At 41.6% G+C, this 20619-nt stretch overlaps 1 protein-coding gene across 6 annotated transcripts in view; it reads right to left on the bottom strand.

Annotated features, from left to right (window-relative positions):
- Window positions 1–302: 302 nt before the first annotated feature.
- LOC148012972 (kinesin-like protein KIN-UB) overlaps window positions 303–20619 on the bottom strand; it is a 120309-nt gene continuing 99992 nt past the window's right edge. For 4 of the 6 annotated variants that reach the window (XM_087667460.1, XM_087667462.1, XM_087667464.1 and 1 more), the window contains 8 exons: window positions 3584–3718; window positions 3359–3494; window positions 3149–3241; window positions 2519–2644; window positions 1960–2103; window positions 1654–1797; window positions 1380–1508; window positions 303–1213 (listed from right to left, as the gene is read on the bottom strand). In XM_087667460.1, coding sequence (XP_087523586.1) covers window positions 1050–1213; window positions 1380–1508; window positions 1654–1797; window positions 1960–2103; window positions 2519–2644; window positions 3149–3241; window positions 3359–3494; window positions 3584–3718 — 1071 coding nt within the window. In that variant the 3' untranslated portion in view covers window positions 303–1049. The remainder of the gene's footprint in view (window positions 1214–1379; window positions 1509–1653; window positions 1798–1959; window positions 2104–2518; window positions 2645–3148; window positions 3242–3358; window positions 3495–3583; window positions 3719–20619) is intronic. The other 2 variants (XM_087667461.1, XM_087667463.1) reach the window with 1 other exon arrangement.

Raw genomic sequence — 20619 nt, 5'->3', positions numbered from 1 at the left:
CTTATTGATATGCACTACCTCAAGTTGCACCTATGATTCATGAACCTCTCATTGATATTCTTTTTTAAAGGCAATGTCTTGGTTTTACTAGACTTAACACTCACACAGTAGTAGTATTCTTTGAGAGAATTACTCACTCACACACTAGTAGTATTCTTTGGGAGAATTACTCACACACCCAAAAAAACAAAACAAAATAAAATGGAAAACTTGATTAGTGCCCTTACAAACACACACACACACACACACACACACACTCACAAAGAGATAGATCAATAAGAAATTAAATAAAGTTTGATCAATTTGTGATAGTGCAACTGAGTGACATGAAGGCTTGCTTTAGTTATGGGAATCAAAGCTTCCCTATCAAGGAAAAGTTTTTCTTTGAAGGCTTCTCATTGGGAGTCTTACCCATAAGCAACATATTGCGGACTGCAAGATATCTTGGTGAACTCGTATATTTTATACTGCTTATGATGAGATGCCAGTTCACCTCTTCATTTCTTGCCCGATTGCTTGATAAGCTTGATGAGATACCCAAGAATGGATAGATTCCCAATGCAACAGGGAAGAGCCATTGCAACACCTTGTAACTATTTGTCTATATAGTCTGAATGATTGAAATGTCTATTGAATTTGTGATATGGCCAACTAAAAAATGGAGGTTGCTCGAACCATCCTTAGGAAATCTGTCATCATAACTACAAAAAATACATGGAGACTTACAAACCATCCTCTGAACAAGGGATAATTTGGTGTAAAGATGCAAGTGGTGATGTTACAGTGATTAAGGATGTCACTGGCTCTCTGAACAATCAACTGCTCTTTATAATTTTGTCAGGTTGAACTCCATGCTTTGTTCCAAAAGGTGATCTCCATGCTTTGTGGATTAGCATTATAAAAGCCCGCTCCTTAATGATTATTGCATTACGAGTGCTGTGTTCTTGCAGACCCTTTGTCCAATCCACGCACATGAATCATATCAAGCATGTATGCATGTAAGATGAGGCCAAGTGATAAGGCAGATATTATACAATTGCTCAGTCTCCTTACTCATGAGCAAGATGCAATTTTCTTAGTTCTGCCTGATAGATAGGACTTGCACTGAGAGTTCTTTTGGCCAGACTTCTTATGTCCTCTCGGGAACATTCTTTGGATATCCGTACCAACTCCCATAGTGCACCAGCTGCGACCAGATCTTTGGCATTTACTTCTGCAAACAAATTGCATTGGTAAAAATGTTAGCTCAGCATCTGTTCCTTAATATGAATAATTTCATGGGGACTTGCATTTTCTAATACGAAAATTGATACATCATGTCTGTTGAGCATTCTCTTCCGTTAGGCATGGGCTTGCGGATGCTAGACAAAATCAAATACCATGCTGAGCAAGATGACAAAGAGCAAGCTCTATGTGCCGTCGAATTGGTGATGCCTCACTGCTGGCATTTGAGACTACCCATGGTAGTGCACCATCATCTATAAGTAGGGATCTCCCTTTTCTTTGTCCTGATATCAGTCAACTCTTGATGTTCAGAGTAGCAGACAACAGGTGGCTTAAAGTACAACTCTCCATGATTAGAAATGTGTGCGACAGTTAGTCCAACATGAAGATATTCAATTCTTAACAATCAAGTGAACCCTGAGAACACACCTTGTGCTGCTCCACGAGATTCACACTTTGCAAAGTTTGCTATGCCCCTAGCAATCTGTGCAAGAACATCTGGATGTCTTGACCTTACCATTCCTAGAAGAGCTTTGATCCCTCCCTCCTCCCTTAACTTGCCTTGCAACTTATCTGTCAAAAGAAAACCCCTTCCTGAGAAAAGCGACAATAATACCCCTTTCCAAGGCTGGTTTTCTTGCTATAAAGAAGTTAAACATACTGTCGAAATCAAGATCGCACAAATGCCTCCCCCACTATTTTCCACATTTTTTTAAAACAGCATATTATCCTTACAATGGATACATTGAATACCATTTCCACAAAGATTGGCGATGGCCCCTGCCACCATCCTCAGGGTTTGTGGATCTTCTGCCTCATTGGCTGTGATGGCCAATAGCTTGATTCCACCTTGTAACATTATCAACTCCTGATTTGTCTCTGAGAGAAAATGAAACATGGCGTAAGCTTTACTAATGCAGTTGCACAAGCCTGGAGCTATCAGTACATAACTTATGGTTATGAGCTTGAGCTCCTGGCATGCAGCTTTATTGAACTGTATGAACTGTCATTAAATGTTTGATCCAAAAGTTTCACTGTGAAAAAGAGAGACTAGAAAAGAATAGTTGTGATAAACTGAGATTCTCCAAAAACAACCACGAGATCTAAGAGATTCTATAGAAGCCTTGGACTTTTTGTCATGAGAAATTAGAAATAAGCCTGGAGAAGAGTGCCCTCTGTAAACCAGAAAGCTCATAGACTTATCTTTGAATTAGAGTCTGAGCACCCAACAAATTAGAGAAAAGGACCATACCTAAAAAGAAGACAGGACAAACCCAACCAAATTGAAACATACCATTCATGGCAAGATTGGCAATAGCACCAGCTGCGACACGCCTGATTGTTTCATCCTCAGAGTTTTTTATCAGTGTAAGCAGAGAGTTCAAGCCCCCCGCTTCAACAATCTTTTCTTGGTTAGCCTCTGCTTGAACATGTCAAAATTATTAGCTCAATAAGCACAGAAGGTGTGCTTCTCTAACTGTGTACACTAGGATTATTCAAAAATAGTGATGTGTTACTAGATTACAGAGGCTTCCAGTCAATGCAATTGCATCGATATAACGAATGTTATTAGCTCAGAGAGCACAGATGTGCCTTTCTTGCTGCTTATACTAATGCTATTCAAATTATTTATAGCCAATGCAGTCATTGTGATGCACAAACCAACAACAATGAGCAGAGAGTTATAGTGATGAGTTACTGGATTACAGAGATATGTGATAATTTAATAGATTGCAGAGATTTATAATCAATGCAATCGCATTGATGTACAAATCAACAACAAGCAGATACAACACCTTTCACTTAACACAAGTACTATTCATTACAAGAGTACAAAGCATCAAGTACACCACAAATACGACACACAGCCAGTATAAAGCATATTAACAGCTGGACTGGACTTGACAATAGAGTCTGCATTTACCTTCTGCAGCAAGGTTAGCAACAACTTTGACAGCATGCACCCGAACATCTATATCCTCAGATTCTAATAAGGACAATATTTTCTGAAGACCCACTATCAATGTCAACAAGAAAAGAAAATCAGCAAAGAAGGTTGTAGATATCAACATTGCATGCCCCTAGTTAAGCGCAAACCTTCAAACAAGGGTCTAAGATGTGAGATGTGATTTACCTTGCTCAAAGAGCTTTGCAATGGTAGCTCTTTGGCCATTTAATGCTTCCCGCACTTGATTGGGCTTATGTATGTTCATTGTGGGATCTGTAGCAAAGGTGGTTCTCGAAGTTTCGTTTTCAAGACTTTTTCTCGTCTGAAATGACAACAAAGGGAAAAATTATCTCTTGAGCATATGTTAAACAGCGACATGAGGATTCATGCATACATGCAAAAACAAAACACCTCGTCAGCTTCATAACTTAGCTGAAGCAGTTGCTGCTTCAGGGATTTGACCTCCTGTTCCAGCTTTTTCTTCTGTTTCAGTTGGTCATCCAAATCTTGCCGCAATGACTTTACCTCACACTTTAGCTTAGAATTCTGAAAAGCAATAACTTCAGCCATGTAAGAAACTTTTTTTTCAAACAAGAGGAAGTTCTATTAAAGCACACCTAATTGTAGTCACAGAACCCATCCATAAACTGAAAGGATAAGCAAAGGAGGTCAACAACTCCCTAGCTATCTGCTGAAGGGGAGATGTAAAGAAATACTAGGGAACAAAAAGAGAAACGCAGAAAGTACTCCAGGGAACACAATCGGTAGAATGCCCTGGGGGAAGTTCTCTGTATAGGTTTCTGCCACAGTGGGAACTGGTTTGACTTTCAGGAGTTCCAGCAGGAGATTAAGAGACAAAGACTACGATGAGGTGAGCTAAGAGTGGTGTTGGAGGCATCGAGAACAGCTCTGAGAGCTTTAATTTTAATGGCTCAACAACCCCCTCTCAGACCCAGAAGTGTCCCAAGATGGAGAGAAGTCTCCACCATCTTTAGTCCCCAAAAGGTCCTCCCCCAAAAGAACCAAGGGTGCCACAATGGGCCGCACCTGCAATGAGCAGAGGCAATGCATATCTTCTTTTGAATAGCCCAATTTAATAGGTCTTAGATTTTTCTTTCCTTTTCTTTTGAACACAATACACGAACAACAAAACATTAAGATTGTATCCCCCATAAATAGAATTGTTGCAAGGCAAGGGTGTTCGTGATGAGGTATAGAAGTAAGCGATGAGGCAAATGAGGATAAGTTGCAGTGGAAACTCCCATAATACGACTACCATAGTGAGACTACCAATGGTAGTTGTGAATATGGTGGATCAAGATGACCACTCTTTGACGAGGGAAGAGGGAACCATGTGTGAACAATGCAAGGAGTTTTCACCTTGGATAAACACTTGCTTTCCCAAGTTTTCCTCCATTCCAAGGGCTCCATTTCACATTAACACAATACCAATACATGGGAGATGCAAGGGGTAATACAAAAAGTGAAATGTATAATGCAGTGGTACTACTTGAGCAATGCCCTCACAAGAAAATTGTTCGCCGGCCCAATCATCCTTTGCAAGTATGATGATCAAGATGCAAGTAGATAATGATACAAGTGTATATGAACCAATAAAGAATGAAACGGCAATCATCTAAGCACCAGGAGAAGCCACTCCCTCTCACCACCAGGCTATGGAAGGGAAAGATATGGGGACTTCTGCTTCCCATCATGCCAATCTGCTAATGTAACCGAGGATCGGGTGGTTGATCAATTTGATCAATATGCTGACATGATTATCTGAAGACAGCACAAACTCTAGGTGGATAATGCCTATAGTTCTAGTTGCTCTCTCCTGAAATTGTAGTGGACTCCAACATTCTTCTTTTTGTTGCTGATGATGGGGTTACCAACGCATGCCATGGCACGCTAACTGTCACAACAAATCATTGTAGGAGCCTCACATTGAAACTATAGCTCCATCATCAAACTCCTCAAATATATGGCCTTGCTGGTACTGGTACATCATACAAGGCTCGATATTCAAGCTCAGCTAAAGATACAGCTACAGTCTCTTGTTTTTGGCTTGATAAGCAATTCCAGCTGAAGGCTGCTGAACATGAGAAGCAAATGTAACCACAATGGCAGTGTCGGATATCAAAGTCATCGGCCAAATTGACATCAAATTTCTTTGTATGGCTAGTCCTTGATTGAACAACCACCCATAATACGCATACACGAAATCCAATGAGACTCCTTAGGTGCATGAGAGAGTCAGCTAATGATGGAAACACGATAAGAGATAGTTCAAGTGGGTGTGAATGAGCCATAAGAAATTTCCCGCTATTTGACATTGGCCAGAGTGTGGAGTAACCCTGCACAACACACACACACACACAAATATGAAAATAAAATGATTTATTAAAGTCTGCAAAAGGCAAAAGTGACCTATGAGACCATGAGTTACAACCATCTGTGTGATGATACAACTGTCTGAACAGAATAGTAAATGTAAATGAACACTTAAAGAGAGCTAAGAACTATACAACTAACACTTAATAGAAAGCCCTAGCTACTACAATGAGGAGTGATAAAGCCTAGTGTGCATGGACCAAAACTAGTGATATAAAGGAGGTACATGGGGCCTCATTCTAGCCCAAGCAATGATCTCCTGTATCCTCCTATACATGTGCCACTGGTACCAATGTCGAGGTCAAGGACATCATTTGGATCAACCAAACAGGTCTACTTGATCAATGAGTATCCCTCATATAGGTGAAAGATGTGGATGTGTCAAAGTCTCCTCAATGCTCCTCCCGAATGTAAACTAAGACTGAGACTGCTCTAAAGCCCCTCGAGCCTCCCTAACAAAGAAATATCTAAGTTGTCTCTAGATAGGTCCTCAACATCCTAGGGCTCTGCTATTTGACATTAGTGCGAGTGTGAAGTCATGGTTACATAAGTTTATCTAAAAAGGATATAGCAACCAATTTCCTCTTCGATTGAATAAAAAGATTCGAGGTAGAAATGCAACAAAAGGCAAATAGGTACAAGATAGGGAGGCTCAATCCGTCTACATCTTCTTTATTCTTCCATCTCTTGTTCTCTACAATGAGCATCTCTAAAAGTGAATAGATACTTGTTTGACTTAAAATCACTTTACACACACTCTCCCTTGTCAAAAGATGATGTACCAGCGAGACAGTAGGGTTTGCGAGGAGAAACACGGAGTGAACTCGGCAAACATAGAGAAGAGAGAAGAAACCCTGATGAATGGAATGATAAAGTTCCGAATCATGGAGTGAATGTAATACAAGGGAACAAGGGTGCCGTAGCACAAGGAAGATGATGAAGATAGCCATGAACCATAAACCGCAATGCCCTCCTGAAGGGGTGTGAGGGTAGTGGAGAGGCTAGAGAGAAGAGGTGACGGACTAAATGAATCAGCCGTAAGGAATGAATAAGAGAGTGGCCTATAAATAGGCACAGTCAGTCTAGGATGGCGCCCCTTTTTGGGGCTGCAAACCCTAAACGCAGAAACGCCAACTGCGGGTGAAGGGTTTCTCAACACCCCCTCTCAGGTCCAAAAAGGGGAACAAGAGAAGAGTGAGGTGGAGATGCAACGCTACATGCTGAAGAATGCTCATGCAATAGGTGCCACTTGGACAGTGTCCCTCATGGGGAAATTGTTCACTTGCCCAAGCACCCTAGTACAAAGATGATGAAAACATGCAATGCATAGGAGGAATGTCGGACTTTGTGTGGTATCGAGAACCATAAGGATATGCTCATACTCAATCTCGGGAGGTGGCTCCATGCTGACCAAGTGACCAAGGCAAGAAGATGTAGAGGATCCCTAAGATCCAAGATTTCCACCAGAAAGGAAACCTGCAATAAAGAACAGTAGACAGAGTAAACTGGAAAACCCGAAACTCAACCTCGAGAGAGAAGCCACTAGCTTCATGCATCCATGCTGGAAGGAATACGAAGGCCTCGTCACCAAGTCACGGCTGAACCTCCGAGGTCCCGATCTAGGTGGTACCTGAAGATCTTGGGTACCAGTAAAAGAGATGACTAGTCGAAGAAAGCCACCCCAAGAAAGTAGAGAATGGGTGAAGAACTTCATGTGGAGTAGGTTCTCCCTCTGAGGTGGGAGGTGGAGGGAACCCCGTTGAAGTCAAAGAAGTAGATGCCCCCTCTCAGGGCAAAGAAATAACATCCCTCTCTGAAGTAGATAAGGAATCCAAAAACTCATGGATCACAGACTCCGAAATATCTGATGACGAAGGAAGTGCTGCGAGTCGTGCCGAAGAAGGTATCTGGGGTGCTGAAGAGCTCCTAGAGGTAGCCTCTCGAACTTGAGTAGTCGAGGGTGGGGAAGGGTGGGGTTCATAATGAGCAAGAGGTGGGTAATAGTCGCTGTCTCTCAGTGGAGCGGACTGGGTAGCCGAAGAAGAGGAAGGAGTTGAGCAGCCACTGTCTCTCGAAGGAGCGGATTAATGAGGACACGCTATCAAACAATCATTGTCTCTTGATGGAGTGGATTGTAGAACCGCGGGCCGTGGTAGCCACTGTACCCGAAAATAGGTGGGAGAAGACTGCCGCTGGCATTGTGACGATCTCCAGGAGGTCGTAGTGCCAATCGATCCTCCATGTGCTCGAAAGGACATAGTGCGCATCGGATGGGTCTTATTGCCTTGAGCATAGAACTTTGATAGCCGATGCAGAACGATCTCTGTGGCCCAAAAAGGAGAGGTGGCACAAGGAGTACCTGGTAGAAGACGCATGTACTTCGGAGGGGTGGGGAGCAAAGGTCGAAGTTGGCAAGCATTGATGGTGTGTCCGATGATGCCGTAGTAGGAGCACCCAATAGTCTGGTCATCTGTTGGTAAAGAAGCCATGGATACCAGTGTGTCTTGTTGAAGAAGAAAGAGGTTAGCCACCATGAACCACGAACCGCAAGGTCCACCTCAAGGGGTGTGAGGGCACAAACCGCAATGTTTGCCTCAAGGGGTGGAAGGGCTGGAAGTGAGCTGCCAGTGGGAGGAGGATATGACCAGCAGTAAGAGGTTGCAATCGGTAGAAAAACGTAGGTGAGGAGAGAGAAAGGCTAAAAACGCAGGAAAAAACAACACCAGCAATCAATATGCTGAAATCAGCTCCGAATAATGTGTGATAGGCTGGACACAGGTGCCAGACTATTGTAGACATCAATGGCTAGCTTGGACCGTGATGTCCTCTCTATTTGGGGTGTGGGCAGCAAGCTGAAATGCCCAAAATCTGCAAAAACGAGATTGTTTTCTGAATGGAGAGTTATCAACAACAGTCGTTGTGCTGTAAACAGCTGCAAACTGCGGTGGAAGGCTGGAAACATGTGCCAGACTGTAGATGACAGCAAGGGACAACTGAGACTGCAATGTCCTCCGCGAAAGGAGTGTGGGCAGCAAGCTGAAAACACCTGAAACTTGCAAAAACGAGATGTTGATGTAGCGGAAGAAGAAGATAAGTGGATGCCAAACCCGCCACCAGTCTTTGCCTTCACTGGACTGAAGGATCTTTGCCACTGTTTGAGCAAATCCGGCTCTGATACCATGTCAAAAGATGACGTACCAACGAGACAGTAGGGTTTGCGGGGAGGAACACGGAGTGAACTCGGAAAATATGGAGAAGAGAAGAGAAGAGAGAAGAAAATCTGATGGATGGAGTGATGAAGTTCCGAATCATGGAGTGAATGTGATACAAGGGAACAAGGGTGCCATAGCACAAGGAAGATGATGAAGATAGCCATGAACCACGAACCGCAATGTCCTCCTGAAGGGGTGTGAGGGTAGTGGAGAGGCTGGAGAGAAGAGGTGACGGACTGAATGAATTAGTCGTAAGGAATGAATGAGAGAGTGGCCCATAAATAGGCACAATCAGTCTAGGATGGCGCCCCTTTTTGGGGCTGCAAACCCTAAACGCAAACCCTAAACAGAAAACGCAGAAACGCAAAAACGCAAATTGCGGGTGAAGGGTTTCTCAATATCCCTTTGTTTAATGCATACATAGGCTATGCCCATAAGATAATATACATTTTTCAACACTAACTCTCAAGATCAAAATGAGCTTGTAAACATATACTCTAGGTATGTTTTTAAATTACTCAAAACTTATCTTTACCTAATGCTTTGGTGAAGATATCCGCGACTTAGTCGTTGGTTTTGACATGTATAAAGTCTATCTCTCCATCTATGACTCTCTCTTTTATAAAGTGATATTGCACTTGAATGCGTCTTGTCCTAGCATGATGTTATTTACAAGCATAATGCTACTGATGTTATCGCAATACATGATAACTCCTCCATGTATCTAAATCCCCATGTCGCATAGAAGTAGTCTTTATCATGTTTGCTCATAAGCTACTAACACTACTCTATACTTCGGTTTAATTCTTGATAATGCTATTGTAGGTTGTTTCTTACTACTTTCAATTTACCATGATTGAACCAAATGACAAAGCATGTCCACTAATAGTATCTCATACTCACTAAATCTCACATAACTCATACTCACTAAATCTCACATCCATATATCTAAACAAAGTAGGCTTGATTCCTTTCTCATAGAACAAGCCACAATTCATTGTATTCTTCATATATCTTAACACCCTTCTAACTACATCCAAGTGTGATTTGCATGGCTTTTGCATGAACTAACTTATCACTCTAGTTGTATAACTCAATTTGGTCTTGTTATAGTTAAGTAGATCAACCAACCATCTTTTAGAACATAGTAATGTCTTTAACATAATTCCCATCTTCAACCATCTTCACATTTTGGTCCAATGGTGTATCAACTAGCTTACATGCAATCATCCCATACTTTCCCAGCGTTTCCAAAGAGTATTGTCTTTGTACCAACCGAATTCCATGTAGCATATCCATCACTTCTATATCCAATTTTCAAAAAGTATCTTAGCAATCCAAGATCCCTAATATCAAACTCCTTGTGTAAGCCATGCTTTACTTCCGCAATCTCTTTCTCAAGAGTACCTATTATAAAGAGATCATCAACATAGATGACCACAACAACCACAATTCTCAAAATGTCTAACATAAAGAGAGTAATCAGCCATACTCTATTGAAATCCCATGTTGCGTAGAAACCTACTAATCCTATCACACCAAGCCTTAGGTGCTTGCTTCAATCCATACAATGCCTTCTTTAGTTTACATACATAATGCAAATACTTTGGGTATACATACCCTTCTGGTTGTTCCATGTACACCTCTTTTTCCAATGTACCATTCAAGAATGCATTCTTAATATCCATTCAATATAGATTCCAACCATAAATAAAATCCAAAGCAATCATTAATCTAACTGCAGTCATCTTTGCCACTAGACTAAATGTCTCCTCATAGTACAATCCACATGTTTAAACATACCCTTTTGCAACTAGCCTTGCTTTATCTTTTAAACTAAACCATCCAATTTGCATTTAACTTTATATACCCACTTGCAGTCAATAGCTTTCTTTCCATAAGGTAGCTCAACTAAATCCCAAGTCTTGTTCTTATTCAAAGCATGCATTTCTTCATCTATTGCCTCTCTCCAGTCTTTGCTTTCAACTACTTCATCAAAACATGCTGGCTCTAAGTGTTGTATATGAGAAACCATATAAGCATAATGCATTTTCATGTAACCTTTGTAAGTCAATCTATTAACTTGATGACTCTCTCTTTCTCATCTTCTCAATTGAGGTGCACTAGATGGTATCTCCGCTGCTCTTACATGAGACGGTACATACTTCCCTGTATTTTTTATGATTGAAGTCTTAACATGAGGTATACCGTATCCCAAACTCATCATCTTCTAAACTTTCACCAACTAGCCTTTTTTCTTTTGCAATTTCAGCCCTCTTTTGTGTGATCCTTAACTTGCCACTACATGGACTAACGAACACTTCCACTACTTTCTGTATTATTTTGTGCATCAAATACATCCTCGATGTGATGCTTTCCACGAGTATTGTTTGCTGCAATTTTCTTTACACAATCATCATCATCATTGCTCTCGTAAGTGTCCATATCAACTACAACCTTAGGTCTATACCATAACTCATACTCACTAAATCTCACATCCTTGCTTATGTAGACCTCTCTAGTAACAAAGATATAACACTTATACCCCTTCTTTTCATCCAAATAAGCAAGAAATAAACATTTAACAACCTTTGCTTTTATTTTTTGTCTCGAGTTATTAGGAACATGAACATTGCTTACACAAAAAAACACCCTAAAGCATGCAACTATAGCTTATTCTACCATACACCTTCTAATAACATAACACATGGTGCGTAAGTGTTGCGCATGTCCTATTCATGATATGAATTGCAATATGTACTACTGCAACCCACCGATGGCATATGCATTTGAATCATCATAGCTCTAGCAACTTCAGCAATAATCCAATTCTTCTTTTTGCTACACCATTCTATCGTGGCGTATAGCAATATGTGACATGTCTTTTGATCCCATGATCTCTCTAGTAGTCAGAAAACTCATTAGACATGTATTCACCCCCATTATCTAATCTTAGGCATTTTATGTATGATCCAAATTGCTTTTTTGCCATTGCTTTGAAGTCGTAAAACTTCTCAAATGCGTTAATTTCACACTATAGAAAGTAAACCCAAGCCATTTGGCTAAAATTATCAATGAAAGTAATCTAAAAACTTGCATTTCCCACTCGATGACAGGTTTTGACATGGATCTCAAATGTCTAAATATATTGTTTCCAAAGGATATATATTGATTCTCCCCCTCTTTAAAAATGAAAGTATAGACAACTTTCCAAACTGACCTACCTCACATACATTATCATAATTTACATAGCCGAAGTGGAAAAAACCACGTACTATCTCTCCAGACTGGATTTGCTTTAATCTTTGCAAGTTTACATGTCCAATTGTTCTATGCTATATTTCCATATCCTTGTCTTTTCCATGCCCTATCTCCACATACATAGAGCTTTGTACAATGGGAGTACCAATATCCAATCTGCTTTTCTTTTGTCCTTTTGTAATCAATCTGCCATGTTTGCCATTTCTAAACTCTTCAATGAAGCAACCATACTTATTAAAACTAACTTACAATACTTGATCAGTCATTTATCTAACAGAAGCAAGGGTTTTTGTGAAAGTAGGTACATACAATACATCTCTTAGTTTATTCTTAGTATCATCTCTAGTAATCAATGGAACATTGCCAATGTGCATAATTTTATATAGAGTATAATTTCCAATGGCTATATACTCCTCACTTTGCATTTCATATTTCTTGTCAAACCATTCTTCAAGATATGTCATGTGGTTCATAGCCCTTGAATCCAAAAACCAATCCTCATCACTAGGTGGATGAGTCATATTGCCAAGTACATGCTTCATGGCAAACAAATGTCCTCTAGCTGATCCACCTCTAGGTATAAGTTGTACTTCCACCATAACCACATGCATAGTGACCATATTGAGTCCGTCCACAACCTCTAGGCATAGCATTTTGCTTATGGTAGCATTCCTTCTCGTAATGTCTAAATTGTCCATGATAATGACATGCATCATCTCTATAAGAACTAGACCGTCCTCTTATCTCTAGAGAGGGATCTCCCCCTGTCTCTAGGTATGAAATATCTTTGTCCAAAAGAGCTACACAACTACAAGCAAATGCATCTCCATGACTATAAGAAGATCCTCTACCCCTCGAAGGACTACCACGTCCTCTCTGATGGTAAAACACATTGTCATTGCTAATGTTTTTGCCATTGCTAAATGCATGAAGCCCAAGTTCTATTTATTTTTTAAGCAACAAGCAATCAAACCTTCAAACTTAGCCTCTCATAAAAATAGAAGTATCCAAGGACTTGTATACAAGACCAAGCCCATTTAAAGTGATTGAAACCAAGTCATGATCATCAACATATGCATTAATCGAAGCAAGATTCTCTACAATATAGTCACTAATGCTCCCATTTCCACGCCATGCACCATGTACCCTTTGCTTTAATTGCATCTTTTTTGCCTCTGTACCATAGTCATAGGGGACAAAGGGACACAAGCCTAGAATACAGGAACACCATTCCAAAACACGGGACACCTCCCCAAAACAGGGCGTTTCTACAAAAGGGTTCCATCACCACAAACATATCTCGAGATCCTCAAGAATGCAGGGGACATGAAGAATGTACAAGCGGAGCATCAAGTGGCATTAAGAGCAAAAACAATGCGACATACCTCATATCACCGGTGCATACATGGATGGATAGTAACTCTCGTGACACCCTGTGACTCGCAACCCTACATGCGCCATAACACTATCTACCAACCACCACTATACTATCTTTGGGCCACCTCACATACCGTCAATCTTCCTGTCACCCTCAGGTCTCTACCTATCACCCTTTAGGCTTCACATCTCCAATGATTGGTGTCTCCCATGATTGTGCAGTGAGAGCCTAATCTTGCTTTGCCGTTGCCTTTGCAGTATGGCTGTAGGTACGAAAAGTACGGTACAATAAAATACAATACTAAATGGTACCTTATGTTTTTTTAAGGTACAGTATGATAAAAATACGTTATTGTATCCTAAAAGCAACTTAAAATCAAGCTCTTTTAAACAAAATAAGGTAGAGAAACTGTTTTAATCTCAAATAACCTAATCTCATGGGAGAATCATATTAATATAAGGAGCATTTAGCTCATCCCAAAGTATGGTTCAAACGAGAAAAGAAGTATCCATTAAGTTGGTACCTTATGGTACTAATACATAAGGTATAGTACCTAAAGTACGATATAGCATGAACCCTTTCGTACATGGTACTAGTGCAACTATGCTTGGCAGTTTGCTCGTGCCTAGTCCTACACTGCCTTTGCTTGTGCCTAATTCTGTATTGCTTGGTCCTACGCTACTGCTGTGTGTGCCCTGTAGGCTGAGGCCCTCACCTATTCGCCCTTTTTCTAGACCTGTTCACTATGGCATCATCTTTCTAGGTCCCCTTTGCAACATCTTCTTGAGCTCCTACCCCTCATATAGGTGGCAAGGGTAGAGAATTCAATGATTCATCATGGTGGTGTGAGTTTGAGGCCGAAAGGCCAACATCGGGCTAGGAATCAAAGACACTAGAAATGCATCTTTTGGGGCTATGAATAAACACATGGAACAAACAAAGTAAGTGCCCATTTCTTGAGAGAGCCATGCCGTCAAGTGCTCTTTTGTGAGAATCTAATGTTAGAATTTGGTAATTCTAAGTAGTGCCCAATGTATTTTGTATGGTGTGGACACTTATTGAAGTTGCAATATAGTGTGTGTACCTAGTGTCTTTAGACATTAAAGTAGTGACACTAGGAACTACAATAAGGTAGCCTAACTCTAGTTAGTTGGTGGAAGGCTAGTTAGGTCAACCTATGACCTAAACTAGTGTTGTAATCTCACTATCTTTTTAGTTTAGCAAGCACACTCTACTCTCTTGTTGTAGCTCACTCACTATCATTGTGTCAAATCTCTCTCTTCCATCGCTGGACCTATTTTCTCACGATTGGTATCAAAGCAGCCCTTGCGTAGACTCCGAACAACCAATGCCGCCCCTGCCACCCCGCTCGAGGTATTGGCACCAACTTCATCAACCCGCATGGGAAAGAGAACAGTTGCCATAGCTCTCCTATAGTACACAATCCACCATTGAGCCGGCATTCAACCTGGAAGAGTCACCAATTGAGCACTCAGCAGTCCGAACTCAGCTCCACCACTGCCTTTATCCCGGCCAGCTTTACCACTCATCAATGTGCTCTAAATAGAGCTACCACCACCAGAGCCAGGGAGAATCTTGTTGTGCCTGTGATATCATTTGACTATCAAAACTGAAAATTCCAAATCGAGCAACAATGCCCTATATGCTACATGCACTATCTCTGCTCCATCTACTCCAAACTACACCACCAGCATCTACTCAGGCTGCCTGCGAGCTGCACCTGTCCTCCACTACTCTGCCTGCACCATTTTGCTCCATCTCTACAGGCACTACACCCATGCCACCTGCCTGCAGCCTGCCACCAGAGCTTCCGCCTAGAGCTCCACCTCTGCATGACAGTTTGTCTGTTAGTGCCCGGGCTGCACTCCTACCAATGTCGCCAACGAAAGTGCCACCATCTTGTATTCGGCTCAGTATGTACCACTCAAACTGTGAGCATGCATCCTAAGGCACCCAAAATCTGGGGCTTTTTATTGATTCAGCCTCCAACACATGGATCGACACCTAGCAACCTAACATTGCACAATTTTCTCGAAATTTGTGCATGCAATTTCGGCCTTTATAGTGTAGAATCTCCAGCATGCATCCTGAGGCAAATTCTAGCTGCTACTCCCTATTGACATGCATTCTGAGGTGACATTTTGCAAAAATTTGAGCTACAAGGTAAAATTTTCTTCAATTTCTTTGAAATTTCAAGAAGAAATTCAGGGCTTTTGCCCTGCATGCAAAGGCAAAAAATAAGGGGTACATCAGCATTTAATTATTGCTAGAGTCATTTTATGCAAAAGTTTTTGGAAATTTTCACAAATCTTGGTGAAAAATCGGCATCAAATTACTAGAATTTGTACTTTCGCAGATAGCATTACGAGTCAAGTGTGGTACAGTATTGTATGGCAATGCATTGCTGTTATTTTTTGGCTGAGTGCTGATTTGGGTGACATTGTGCACGCTTTAGCATTTGTGTCACACTTTGGTACTTGTTTGACAATCCCATGGGGTACTTTAGCATCTAAATATTTGGTTGCAGATTTTTGTTCATTATTGACAGCATGGCATGTCAGGGAAATAATGATCAAAGCACCATTCTTAGTATCCTCACTCAAGAGGACAAGCTTGATGGCTCCAACTACTCATTGTGGAGTTTTACGGTCCACAACCTTCTTGTTGCAAAGGAGTTGTGGGACTATGTTACAAGTGACTTGCAATGACCAAGAGGTCTCGCATCTCAGACACCTTGATGTCATGCTCGAGGACAAGTTGCTAGTGCTGCTGTTGTTACTGCCCCTCCTCTCCCTCCTATAGAGGATCAAAGGATATGGGATTTGAAGAACGCTCATGTACTTTCTTTGACACCATTGTTAGTAAAAAGGGCCATCATTCCACACACTCAATCTTGTATGACTTGAAAATCAACATGGGACATACTTGAGCGTATGTTTGCAACTTGCAGTGAGGCCAGGATCTGGTATCTTCACAGGGAGTTGGCATATGTAAACATGGATAAGGGTGATAGCATGACAAATCACCTTACTCATATACAAGATTTGCCTGAGCAACTGCTCAATGTTGATGAGATTATTCAAGATGTTGAATTGGTGAACATTATATTGAACTCTCTTTTAGAGTCATCTTGGTTTTCAAAACTCTTTAATGTTGTCATTGGGAGGGGGGGGGGGGGGGGGTGTGCGGTGGTTGGGGAGCAACAACCTTTTACATTTGTGGAGTTGGGAGGCCTCTTGTTGCAAGACAAGCAAACTCGAAAAAATATTGCATTGTGTTTAGGTGATATAGCTATGCTTTCCAAGTTTAAAGGCAAGGGTAAAGCTAGGCAAAATGCAAAAAATCAGCAAAAGGGTGTTGCTAGATAGCCATCAAACAAGGCTATCCAAGACTCAAATAAGTCTAAAAAGAAGGAAAATTACCATTATTACAAGAATCCCGATCACTATATTGATGAATGTAGAAAGAGATTGGCCAAGGAGAAAAAAAAACTCTAATTTGGCTATCCAAGAGGCATTAGCCAACAAATCAGCAGATGGCGATGCTTCAACCAACTTGGTAGAGGAGGATTATACAGTTCTCATATGCAATTATGATTCTTCTATGGTTGATTCTGCATTCAATACTGCCGAAATGCAACAAACATGGTATTTTGACAATGGTGCATTAAAGCACATCACTTCTAGGAAGTGCTTGTTTACTTCTTTCCATTCAACCCTTGCTAGGAAACGTGTCACATGTGCAAATAGCAACAGTTATGATATATGTGGCATTGGAACGGTCACTATTACTACTACAGATAATTCTGACTTCATGCTTCTCGATGTCTTGTTTGTGCCTGGTATTACAAAGAACTTGTTATCTATTTCTACCTTCAATAAGCATGGCTTTCAAGTCATCTTTAAGTATGACAAATGCATTGTTAAAGACCGAGAGATGACTTCGCACTCAGGCTATCAGACACTCTTTACAAGGGTTTATTCCTCTTAAAGACTTATAACATTTAGTCTCACAATGCTCTAGCAGTCACTAGTCTTACACCCACTATGCAGAATGTGGAGCTTTGGGATGCTCATTATGGACATATGAGCTTTGGGAGCTTAATGACCCGTCAAAGGTGTCATATGGGAGATGCATTACCTCAAGTGCAGAATCCATCTCCTCATGCATGCAAGGGATGTATTTCGGGCAAGATGCACAAGTTTGTCTTCAAGAAGAATGGTGTACTATATATTGTCCAAAAAATGCAACTTATTCACCCTAATGTGTGCGGTCTCATGAGGACACATACACTTGGGAAGTCATCTTTACTTTCTTATTTTTATTGATGACTACTCATGATATACATGGGTGTATGGATTGAAGGGCAAATCTAATATATTCATGCATTTTAAACATCTTGTGGGACAAAGCTTGAGGCTCAAACTCATTTAAAAGTGCAGACACTTCACACCGATAGAGCGGGGGAGTACATGTCTCATGCATTTGAGACATATTTGTTGAATCGTGGCATTACACATCAAGCCACTGTCAGCATGACTCCTCAACAAAATGGAGTTGCTAAAAGAAAAAATTGCACTCTAATTGAAATGACTCGTTTAATGTTGAAAAGTAAGGGGTTACCTCATAAATTTTGGTTAGAATTGCTTCAATGTGCAAATCATGTATTGAATTGTGCACCTACAAAGGCTTTGAAAACAATCACACCGTTCAAAGCTTAGCATGGCAAGAAACCCAAAGTTGACTACTTTCAAGTGTTTGATTGCACAGCCTACGTGCATTTTTTGAAAGAGTTTTGTGGGAAGCTTGATGATGATAAGGCTATAAAATGCATATTGATTGGCTATAGTTCGGAAAGCAAGGGCTATCGCATGTATGACCCATGCACAAAGAAGGTTTTTGACAATAGGGATGTCATATTTGCTGAAAATGCAACATTTTTGCATGACCAATTTCAAATGCTAGCCATCCATGACATTGGTGATGTCTTTGAGGGCCTTTTGCCACATTCTTTGGAGTCCATGCCTGATGTAAATGGCAAGACAGACTTATTATAGCAAGTTGTTGCTACTCCATATGCTCCTGAATAACAGGGTATTGATGAGGGTTTGCCACATGTAGTGGACACAACAATTCAACATGTAAGGGCTGCTGTAAATGCAGCCAAAACAGTCCCAAGATGGTTGTTACAAACTCTCCAAGATAATAAAATGGATGCCCCTTTATCTCAGCGCACTCACAAGGCTACCAAACTTGTAGCACATGATGCAAGGGGGGCATATTTGGCTAATATGACGAAAGTAGATGATTGTAATGAGCATGTGTTTATGAGCTCACTATTGGATGATGATAAGCCTACTTTCTTGGATGAAGCTTAGCAAGATGTACATTGGATGCAAGCCATGCAGGAGGAGTTAGACTCCATTGCTACTAACTCTACATGGGATCTTGTGGATTAACCACCTAGCAAGAAAGCCATTGGTACTAAGTGGATTTTTAAACTCAAACGTAAGGCTGATGGTATAATTGACGCATGGTTGGCAGCAAAAGGCTATGCAGAGAAGAAGGGCATAGATTATGAGGAAACTTTTGCTCCTACATCTTGTATAAGTACAGTGAGATGTGTGATTGCAATGGCTGCAAATTATAGTTGGAAAGTACATAAATTGGACATTAAAGCAACATTTTTGAATCCGGATTTGCATGAGGATGTTTTTGTGTCATCACCTACAAGATTTGTGATTAAAGGGAAAGAACACATGGTATGCAAGTTGCATAAAGCTCTTTATCGTCTTACGCATAGTTGCCTTCGTATGTCATACGGACAGGTTTGTACGGTATGGTCCATATGGTACATATCCGTACGAATTCGTACGTTATTTTGGGCCTGTTTCGGTCACGTTGCATGCATGTCCTGCGTCCCGCGTCACGTGTTTCTTGTGCTCCGCTTTTACTCCGTCTGCCTACGTGGCACTTTTTGGGGGGTAGGAAGCCTTGGATACCTCACCCCACCCCCTTTTCCAGCCATGCACTCCCCTCCCCAGCCCTCTTTGGATTCTTTCTAGCTGGCAACCCTCTCTTTGACCGTTGACCCCTCTTTGACTGTTTGAACTTTGACCCTTCTCTCATTTACAAAAGGTGCTCCTCTCCTCCATGCTTCCACACCAATTTAGCAAGCACTTGTGACTTACCATTCTCATCTTCCTCTCTTGGATCTTGATTCTTGAATGGACTTGTGATTTGTCATTCTCAAATCTCACCTCCCATCCCCTCTTTCCCGCATCGGGGCACCCTATCGAAGCATTTGCCATTCTCAAATCTCATCTCCCATCCCCTCTATCCCGCACCCTATCAAAGCATTTGCCATTCTCATCTCCCATCCCCTCTCTCTCACTCTTGCTCTTTCAACTTTACCCCAAACCTCGGGCCTCTCAAGTCTCCCTCTCAACTTTCAAGAGCCAAGCTCAAGCTCTCTCTCTCTCTCTCTCTCTCTCTCTCTCTCTCTCTCTCTCTCTCTCTCTCTCTCTCTCTCTAGTGTGATGCTGGCGTGACGAGGCGTACCTGGTGTGATGGACGTGTCTGGCGTGAGCGACGGGATGCTGGCGTGACGGACGTGTTTGGCGCGAGTGATAAGAGCTGACGTGACTGTCATGTCCCTGTCCTACAAGAGGCGGCAGTCTAGTGGGAGCAACGGTAGTGACAATAGTCTGGCGGGACTGTCGTGAGTGCTGACCCGAAGGAGCTGCTCTGCAAGGTCACGTCTCTGCACAGGGAGACAACCACTGTCCTGCAGGACACGAATGTACTTAGAATGACATGAATGCTGGCTTGTCTGCTGTGTCCTGGGTGAATGTACTGTGGCAGCAGTGACGAATGCAGACACTCTCGGATTGCACTTACTCTCTCAGACTGACATAAATGTAGGCACTGTGAATGTACTGTGGCAGCAGTGACGAATGCAGACACTCTCTCAGACTGACATGAATGCAAACTGACATGAATGCAGACACTGTGAATGTATCGTGGCAGCAGTGACGTATGCATACACTCTCCCAGATTACAGACACTCTCTTAGACTGACATGAATGCAGACGCTGTGAATGCACTGAGATTGCAGATGTACTCAGACTGATGTGAACCTTGCATGCTGTGTGGACTGGAAACCTGCGTGATCTCAGACT

The sequence above is a fragment of the Lygodium microphyllum genome, chromosome 26, assembly GCF_053477565.2.
Source record: "Lygodium microphyllum isolate KBCC chromosome 26, Lygodium_microphyllum_v1.1.10, whole genome shotgun sequence".
Taxonomy (NCBI): domain Eukaryota; kingdom Viridiplantae; phylum Streptophyta; class Polypodiopsida; order Schizaeales; family Lygodiaceae; genus Lygodium; species Lygodium microphyllum.
This window is presented reverse-complemented; position numbering and strand designations above follow the sequence as displayed.